The sequence below is a fragment of the Rhineura floridana genome, chromosome 1 (genome assembly GCF_030035675.1).
Source record: "Rhineura floridana isolate rRhiFlo1 chromosome 1, rRhiFlo1.hap2, whole genome shotgun sequence".
NCBI lineage: Eukaryota > Metazoa > Chordata > Lepidosauria > Squamata > Rhineuridae > Rhineura > Rhineura floridana.
Genome location: NC_084480.1, coordinates 318,722,519 through 318,732,702, shown reverse-complemented (window position 1 = coordinate 318,732,702; position 10,184 = coordinate 318,722,519). Strand labels below are relative to the sequence as shown.

General features: G+C 47.0%; 1 protein-coding gene across 2 annotated transcripts in view; it reads right to left on the bottom strand.

The window, feature by feature from the left end:
* Nucleotides 1-8,722, bottom strand: part of RHPN1 (rhophilin Rho GTPase binding protein 1) — a 54,598-nt gene extending 45,876 nt beyond the window's left edge. For both annotated transcript variants that reach the window (XM_061607083.1, XM_061607084.1), the window contains exon 1: nt 7,801-8,722. In XM_061607083.1, the coding sequence (XP_061463067.1) occupies nt 7,801-7,865 (65 nt within the window). In that variant the 5' untranslated portion in view covers nt 7,866-8,722. The remainder of the gene's footprint in view (nt 1-7,800) is intronic.
* Between the last annotated feature and the right edge of the window lie 1,462 nt (nt 8,723-10,184).

The window sequence follows — 10,184 nt, the reverse complement described above, 5'->3', positions numbered from 1 at the left end:
TAATGATGTTTTAAAGTGTTTTTAGCGTTTCTGTTTGCCGCCCTGGGCTCCTGCTGGGAGGAAGGGCGGGATATAATTCAAATAATAAATAAAATAAATAAACTCGCAGCAAGTTCATGCATGGATAAGGTATCCTTGGGCAGCCAGCAATGCCCCAGCATCCTAGAAAGGCCCAACGCCCATCAAAGTGGAGTCTTCTGGCAACGGCTATTGCCACATAGGAAGCCACCTTGCACTGAGTCATAACTCTGGCCCACGCAGCTCTGTATTTTCCACACTGGTGTTCTTCAACCGCAAACCCCAGAGGTTGTTGGACTAGCACTTTCATCATCCTCAACCATTGGCTAGGTTGGATGGGGATGATGGAGGGGCAGTCCAATATCCTCTGGGGACCCAAGTTTGAAGGACAGTGGTCCACACTGGCTAGTAGTAGCTCTCCAGGGTTTCAGGCAGGGGCCTACCTGGAGATGCTGGGACAGAACCCAAGACCTTCTGCATGCAAAGCAGGTGTTGTATCACTGAGCTATGGCTGATCCTCACCTCACCTCCTTGCTGGCTTGCCTGCTGGCTCTTTCCATGAGCGAGCAAGCAAACAGGCAGCAGCAACAATGGCAGTAAGAGAGGGAGGAGAAAATACCAGCTTGGCCGAGCAGTCTACTTCCAGGAAAAATGCATTTTTATTTTTCTCTCCCTGGGTGAAATTTTAAACTGTATTCTCCAAGGGCCAAACTCCTTGTAAAATGCTGTCCACATCGACAGCATTATATAAATAAAACAAAATGAAAGTAGCTATTGTAATCTTGCACAGGTTCCCACTTTGGATGCTCATTTGTACACTGGGGACGTGGAGGGGGGAGAGAACAGGAAACATTTCCCAAGTGCATTGGCTTTTGGAAAACTCCCAAGATGCAGCTTTCCTCATCGCAGAAGGGAAACCATGATCTTTATACCACTGGCTCAGCAAGCAAACCTGCTATGAAGACCCCTAATAAAAATAAAGATCACTCCTATTACTGCACCCCAGCAACTGGTATTCAGAGATATAATGCTTCTGTACATGGAAGTTCCATTTAGCAGTGGCTGATATTTGTCAAAGTATCTCTTCTCCATGAATTTCTCTAATCCCCTTTTAAATCTCTGTGCTACACCACTTGCATGAATATACCACTCGTGTGAGCAGCAATTTCCACAGGTAAGCAGGATGCAGTTAATTGCAGTGTTTGGATGTTGCTTTACAAAGCAGGGATGAGGAACCTGTGGCCCTCCAGATGTTGTTGACTATCAGTTCCCATCATCCCCAGCCAACCTGGCCAATGGTCAGGGAAGACAGGAGTTTCAGTCCAGCAACATCTGAAAGGAGCGTCTTTATTCCTGTTCTTAACTATGGTTTAGTCAATAAACATTAGTGAGACGTGAATAAGCCTCTCGCATGTCGTTTACTTCCTTCTCCTGTCCACACATGGCCGGGAGGAGAAGTTCAGAAACTTCTGCTGCCAGTGAACTGCCGTTTGCTACATGCCCAGGACCAAAACACAAGACTTTTGCCTTAAGCTTAGTAACGACCGTCGGCCTATCTAACTCAGTTTTGTCTACACTGCAGTAACATTTAACTGTGGTTAGTTTACAACACGTTAATTTCAAACCATGGTTTCTTAAGCTGGCTCATTAAAACTGACCACGGTTCAAGTTGGCCACAGTTCTGGGTCTGGACAACATCCCAAGCTGTGGTTAAGTAAAAGGAGAAGCAACATTTTCCAAATTCCTCCTCCTGGCTACGTTGCAGAAGAAAAGAGTTGGCAAGCCTGGGAGTAAGCTAGGCTGGTCCATGTCTTGCTAAGACAGGGTTTACCCAAGACACTCCAAATGTTGTTGAACTCCATCTCCCATAGCTCAGTGGCAAAGCATCAGGCTCAGTCCTCAATGGCATCTCCAGGCAGAGCTGAGAAAGACTCCCTGCCTGAAATCTTGGACAGCTGCTGCCAGTCAGTGTGGACAATATTGAGCTAGATGGACCAATGGTCTGTCACTGCATAAGGCAGCTTCCTATATTGTCATCATTCCTGATAACTGACTGGCTGTGTTAGGTGAGACTGATGGTATCCAACAATACCTAGAGGGCCAGATTCCCTAGCCCCGGACTAAACCACAGTTGAGAGGAGCAAGCGATCAATGTCCAAAATGCCTAAAGAAAGGAGTAACACAACATGTCTGGTTCCAACTTGAAAAACAACAGCTAGCTTGTGGCAGGCAGAAAGCCAGGTTAGGAATCATGGACAGGAAACAGATGTATTAAGGCCTCAGTGACAAAACAGCATTATCCAGCCAGGGAGATAACGGTAATGGGCCCTATCTCAAGTTCCTCACTCCACTTGTTAGAATCACCATAGCAACCCTATCCACACCACAATGCATGCAATCTGGCAGGCTGCTCACAGAAACAGCAGCTGACTCCCATTTATTCCCTCTTCTTGAGTTTTTGCTCACTGTTAAAAACATGTACCAAAGACCTGATGCCATATCTCCTTCAGCAGCTTCTGCTTTTGAAAATGAGAAATGTCCTTTTTTATCAAAGACAAGAAGCTTCTTCTGCATTTGCAAACACAACACAGTTGTGAAAACTTACAGTCAGTACGAGTACAAGCCTTTTAATTGAACGGTCTTCAGCCTTTTCAAATCTGAGACAACGGGACCCAGTTAGTTTTAGATTCAACTAAGTCTTTTTCAAGAGCCAGTGTGGTGTAGTGGTTAAGGTGTTGGACTACGACCTGGGAGACCAGGGTTCAAATCCCCACACAGCCATGAAGCTCACTGGCTGAACTTGGGCCAGTCACTGCCTCTCAGCCTCATGAAATCCGTATTCATAGGGTCGCCATAAGTCGGAATCGACTTGAGGGCACTACATTTACATTTTTAAGTCTTTTTCATTCCCCTTTCATCTGCCACTTTCCACATCTGTCTGTACCTCTAAAATGCACACAGAAAACTAACAAGAAAGAAAATAACTTTTCCATTATGCAAAATGAAGCCCACTTGTGGATGTTCAACCGTCCTGCAATGCTTCAAATGGAAACAAAATGGTTTGCTTGTTCATTCATTCATTCATTCATTCATTCATTCATTCATTCAATTTATATCCTGCCCTCCTTCCAGAAGGAGCCCAGGGTGGCATAACCAAAATGTTTAGAAATTCATAATTTCTAAAAATGTTTAGAAATGCATAAGAGGATTAGAAAAAAATCAGGGAGAGTAAGACCATCAACAGCTACTAATCGTTATGTCTATGTTCTACCTCCACTGTTGGAGACAGTATTTCCCTAAATATCAATTGCTGAGAATCACAAGTGACGAGAGGTCTCTTGTGCTCAGGTCCTGCTTATGGGCTTCCCATTGGCATCTGATTGTCCACTGAGAACAGGTTGATGCACTAGGTCGGCCACAGGCCTGATCCAGCAGGCTCTTCTTATGTTCCTGAAGGTACATTACTGGTGCTTTTGCTTGTTTACCTAGCACAGGTAGAGGTTTCAGGATTCATAGCTAAGCTCACTAAGCCTGTGAACGTAACCCACATTTTCTTCAATCCCCCTCCAGGCAATACTCAAATAAATCAAAGCAACTTAAAGAGGGGAATCATTTCCACTCTTTCAATGCACACCTTGTGAGTGGGATTATAATTCGTATTAGTGACTGTGTAAACGCAGATTCCATGGCGAGGTAGCTATTCTGAACAAGTTACTGAGATCACACAAACTGGATTACACTCCCGTGTGTATGTGGCACTAGTGAAGACTTTAACTTAACACATTCGTACTTGGCCCCAATCAAAGCAAACCCCAAGCTGCAGTCTTGCCCATAATAATCTCTCAGCTCTCCCTCCCCTCCCATTGATGACACGTGACCACCACCACTGAAATCTAAACTTGAAGTTCCATGAGGCTGTGACCTGCTTTTTTCTTTTTTGCTTATGTTATTCTCTGAAATGTTATGTTATGTTACATTTTATTTCTAGGCCGCCTTTCAGCCAAATACGCCCCCAAGGCGGCTTACACACAAATAAAAATACAAATACAAAATACAAATAAAAACAATACAATTTACAAAAATAAAAAAATCAAACTAACAAAATGGCATCTACCTTGATGGCAACAAGTAAATAAAAAGCACAAATCAATAATCCAACCCTCCACAAATCCTCACTAGATGTTTAAAACAAAAAGGGCAAACAGCTGAATCGTCTAGCAAGTCCAGACAGGTTGCGGATTCACTGCCACCAGTTATTGCTAAAGCAGGAAATATTAAAGCACCCGGTTGGCTTGCCCAGAGCTGTGTGAGCTGAGGTGGGGTGGGGTGGGGTGGGGGTTCCTTCCTCTTTTTCATCCCTGTTTGAGTCAACAGGGAACCCATTTTTGAAATTCTAGCAGAAACCTGTTGGGAGACAACATCAGCAGTTGTCACAAAATAAACAGGTTAGTAAATTAGGACTATTTTGAAAGTTAACATTTCCCTAAGCTAGTTGCACTTTCATAATTCCTGGTAGTTGGAGAAACTCTGAATATAGAACACACACAAAATCCTGCCAGAGACATGCTTATTCCAGTCTGAAGTGTACCCTTTAGATTTTTTTTTAATCTACTGTTAGAAATAACCTTGGTAATAGGAACAAATTAAACCAGAACTATCACTAGAAGCTAAAATGATGAAACTGAGGTTATCATACTTTGGACACATCATGAGAAGACATGATTCACTAGAAAAGACAATAATGCTGGGAAAAACAGAAAGGTAGAAAAAGAGGATGGCCAAACAAGAGATGGATTGATTCCATAAAGGAAGCCACAGACCTGAACTTACAAGATCTGAAAGCCACAGACCTGAACTTACAAGATCTGAACAGGGTGGTTCATGACAGATGCTCTTGGAGGTCGCTGATTCATAGGGTCGCCAAAAGTCGTAGTCAACTTGGAGGCACATAACAGCAACAATAGGAATAGTGAACAACCGAGTCCTTATCCAAAGGAGATGTTATAGCTCACATCCACACCACACATTTAAAGCATACTGCTTCCCCAAAAGTATCCTGGGAACTGTTGTTTGCTAAGGGTGTTGGGAATTGTAGCTGTGTGAAGGGCAAACTACAGTTCCCAGGATTCTTTGGAGGAAGCCATGACTGTTAAAGGGGTATAAATGTGCTTTAACTGTATGGTGTGGATTGAAAGCTGCCTTACATCAAATCAGACCATTGGTCCATTTAGCTCAGTATTTTCTACACTGACTGGCAGCAGCTCTCCAGGGCCTCAGACGGGGAGATTCCAAGCTCTTCCTTGAGATGCTCAGGACTGAACCATAGATGCAAAGCAGGTGCCCTGCCCTGCCCTAAAATGCACACCGCACTGCTTGAGGACAGTGTATCACCTTTTTACACCAATTGTTACCCCCTTTGTAACATTTATGATCACCTTGTGCAGAATCATGCTGCTAAGAGTCACTTCACACACACCACAAGCTTCAAGAGTACACTTAAGATATTTTTAGTGAACCCCTAAAAACGGTGCACAAGTGTGACAAAAATGTTTGCAACCAGATGCATCATACAGGTACACTCATCATGGAACCAGGATTGAGGGGCAGGTTCCTGTCTGAGGGTACACCCAGTGGCAAATGCAGACTTGCTTCTGCGTAATGCATGCCACATCCCTGACATGGTAACAGGAGTTTACAGAGAGGTAAAGTTGGACACAGAAGCGGAAAACAACTTAAAGGGAAAGAAAGGTAACATAAGGCAACAAAGACTAGCAAGAGAAGAATACAGGCCTCAAAAATGAATTTAATGCAGCAGGTTTACAAACCAGACCAGTCCTCCAGCCCACACATATGTCAGTAAATGTGGCACACCAACAGCCGGACAAAGTAGAATAGACACTCTCTGAGTTTGCAAAAGCTGTTTAGAAGCCAAGTTTGAAGTAGTGTGTTTCCAGGTGGAACCATGGGAGGAGAGCAGAGGAAGCAGACAGATTCTGGCTTTTCCCGTTGGGTATCAGCCACTGCTGGCCTCAAGGGTAGCTCTGTTGCAGATTGTAGAGATTTGTTTGGCCAAACCAGAAACTTCCTCTTAGGGAGCCCAACCACAGACCAACAATCCACATCTCGTTTGGCCCGGACTCGTTTATTAGCAGACACAAAGAGCTGCCAAAAACACAGCCGTCACACAGCCTGAGGAGAGAAACTCTAGCAGAAAACATTAGCTTAAGCGGTTTGGAAAGGGATCAGACAGTGGCAGAGAGAGAGAGAAAGAACTCTGGGTTTCACTTTAAAGTATGACTAACTTGGAGATGGTATAGCACAGCGGGGAGGAGAGCCTGTTTGGGAGTCCAGAGTCTGTGAGTTCAAATCCCCACTCATGTCTCCTGGGTGTCAAGGGCCAGCTAAAGATCACCCCCACAGGGAGTGGCTCAGGGGTGACGTGCCCTGCCACCTGTGCAGCCGTGGGCAAGCGGCATAGTCCCAAGGAGCCCAGTTGCCCCCCAGCTGGCAGTTGCGGACAAGGAAGGGGCTGGCTTGTGCAGCTGTGGCAAGCTGAGCAGGCCCTGGCCAGCTGGGGAGGACTAGCCTCAGAGGGAGGCAATGGGAAACACCTTCTGTATACCACTTACCATGAAAACCCTATTCATAGGGTTGCCATAAGTTGGGATCGACTTGAAGGCAGTCCATTTCCATTTAACTTGGAGATGGAGCAGGCGTCAAACATGCCTCAGTATTGTCTACACTAACTGGCAGCAGAGTTTCAGGCTGGGGTCTCTTTCTTAGACTTACCTGGAGATACCAAGGATTGACTTTGCAGCCATCTACATACATAGAAGATGTGCTTGCCACTGAGCTATGGCCCTTTCTCCCAAAATAGGAAGTTGTCTCACACGGAGTCAAATCCTTGATCCATCTAGTTCAGCTTTATCTACACTGACTGGCAGCAGCTCTGCAGAGTTTTGGGCCGGGGTCTCTCTCCCAAAAGAACCTGTGACCTTCTGCATGCAAAGCAAGTGCTCTGCCACTGAGCTGCATCTCTTCCCCAGAGGATGCTTTGAGCCACCGCTCCATTTCTACAAGGCACCTTTCGCGGACCTAGCTGTATCTCACCGTCTCTGCACTGCCACCACCGCCTGACCCCTTCTGGTTCTCATTCCCACTTCTTTCAGACATCTCCCCACATCCATCTGTCAGGAATGCTTTGATTTGGATTCCTGCATTGAGCAGAGGGTTAGACTTGATGGCCTTATAGGCCCCTTCCAACTCAACTATTCTATGATCTCTGATTTACCCATCCTAGAACAGGCTGCAAAACCCAAAGCCTCTTTTAACATATGGCAGGCTCTGGCAGCAGCTGATGGTGCCATGCCAGCGGGGTAGTGGAATCCACTTCGGGTTTTAGTCCATACTTTCAAGAACTGACTAAGGTGCTCAGCACCTTGGACAGCTCCTTCAATGTTCAGATTAAAACCCAGAGTGGATTCCACTGCCCCACTGGCATGGCGCCACCGGCCACCATTGGCAGGTTCTTTGCTCTTAATAGTAAAAAGAGTTCAAAATATTGGCATTTCACAGGCACTCAATACACTGGCAATGCGGAGTAAGAAGTGACTGGCAGCCCTCCAACGGCACACAAGTAAGCAGAGTCCTTGGTTGCGAATTAAATGTGCGGCAGCAAACAGTAATAATACTTCTGGCTCTCTCACCCACTCACATGCAGGTCAGTGGCTATACCACACAGAAGCCACCTTCCCCTCATCCCACCCTGGCACCAAGACTCACCTTCTGCACGCTGCCACTCTCGGAGGACTGCAGCAGGAGAGGAAATCCACCATCTCTGTCCCCATCCATTTCCCCTCCTGGGGGGCTCTCCTCTTCTGGGATCATAATTGCCAGCACCGGCGGTGGGGCATCTGTCAGGCAGCCACAGGTGTGCCACAGCTCTAGGGCATGAGCGTAGCCCTGGCTGAAGGCACATGCAAAGGACACAGTTACTGTGTGGGAACACCTTCAGAGGCAGGATCCCACGCAGGTCTTCTACACCCTCTGTGGACTACTGTCTGGGTCTCTGGACACTCCTTGGTGACTCTTCTCACACAGCCTTAGCTCCCCAGGATGGAAACCAGAGTATTGATATCTGGGACACACACAGAGACGCACCACGCTGGTTTAGAGGGCTGCCTGTGCCCGAGCACCTGTGCGTCTCTCAAGAGCACCCACCTGTCGGATCCTGAGCACCCTTCTCTAAATCCACAGACACCTTTATTGCGGGATCTGCCTCTGGCAGCCTCCTGGGCACGACTTCCCTGAGGGATCCTTCAGGGGTCCTCAGCACCTGTCGGCAGGGTCTTGTCCAGCCTTGCGCTCTCCCTCTGTGCTCTAAGACGCCCACCTGCACAGCCTGGGACTCTTTGCTCTTCTCCAAGACCCTGAGCACCTTACAGGGGTGGTTTATTTGGGGGGGCGTCCCTATCCACCTTTCCCTCCCTCCCACTGGAAACCTCTCTTGCACCTACTCATTTGCACTAACCTCCCGCCCCCTTCCTATGAGCTACTGAGGGGCTGATGGGAGGACGGACTGGCCAAGAGGTGGTATCCCTTTCTTCAGCCCCCAAACCTCTTAGTTGTTTTGCCTGCCCTGGAAAAGTAGAGGGAAGGATCAGCGGACTCGTAGGATCCCAAAAGACGATAATCACACTCAGGCTTTGCAACTTAGAGCAGCGGCTGGCAGAGGGGAGGAGCCCCAGCCAATAGAGAAGCGCTGGCTCCTAGAAGAGCAGCGCATTGACCCAATAGAGAAAAGGGAGTAGGGCAAGTGGGCGGCGATTGCCTGGGGGCCGCCCCTCCCCTCTTTCCAAAGCGATTGGTTGGGAGGAGCCGAGCCGAGCCGTCCGGTCTCCTGTGGCAACCGTGGGAATTAGAACGCGGGTGACGTCATAGAGGGATGGCGGGGTCGGGCGCCCTCTCACCTGCTGGCTCATTCGCTCGCTCTGCGCAAAGGCAACGGAATCGCCCTTTGCACAAAATGGTTTCGGGATTTTCTCCAGTGCAGTTTGACATAATGCAAGAATTCCTCTTTCCTTATAGGTGTAAAATTTAGGCGTGAGATTAAATAGCTTTTTAAAAAATATATTTTACAAAACCAAAAAAATAAAATTGCAAAGGAGGAAGAGGAGGGGACGGGGGAGAGAGAATGCAATAACCTCTTGCACGCTTAATGGCAAGGCTGTGCCCCCCACCCCACAACTGTGGCTGCTGAAACCCCCCCTCCGCCTTCTCATTCGGGACCATAGCAGCTAGTGCGGCATCCCCATCCATGCTTACTCGAGAGTAAGCTTTCACGGGGCGTGCTTCCGAGGAAAACGTGCCTAGGATCGGGTCTGGCTTGGGAGCGCTGAACTGAGCATGAGCTGTTTGGGACGTGATGTTTGGGTTCGGGGGCTGCGCAAACCGGGGGAGCGAAAGGGGCAGAAATTCCACACGTGGCGCCCAGCAAGATAACGTTGCATCAGTTGAATTTCTGCCCGAGGGTCACACCCATTTTTAAAGCACACGTGCCGGAGGGGAAGCTATTTTTGTTTGTTGTTACTTATAAGTTAGCAGTTTACAAACCACACTACCAAGATAATCTGTTATGAGGTAGTTAATTCATATGAATAACATTCTAAAGCGTTTAAGAACATGTGAAAACAATCAATTTGCAACCTAACAAAATACAAAAGAGGATTGTTCAAAAGTCTTCTTAATAATCACGTATATTAAATAATAATATTGTTGCATGCAGGTTGAAGCTGTTTACAGGAGGCCCTCCCCACTAAAAGCATGTTCAAAGTGCGCTTAAGTGCAGAGACAGAGCAGGGTGTGTGTGTGGGTAGGGGTTGGCCCCCAGAGTTCCTCCAGGTGGTGCAGTAGAAAAGGAGGCTCTGTGTGAGAGAGAGAATTCACTGCAACAAAAACTAAGGCTGTCACATCACACTGTACATTTAAAGCTTATGGCTTCCCCAAAGAATCTTGGGAGCTGTAGTTTGTTGAGGGTGCTCTAATTTATAGCTCTGTGAGGTGTAAACAACAGTTCCCAGGATTCTTTGCAGGAAGCCATGTGCTTTAAATGTTTGGTGTAGATGTGATCAGAGAAAGGTTGCTTTCAGACAAGTGTTTATTGTGAG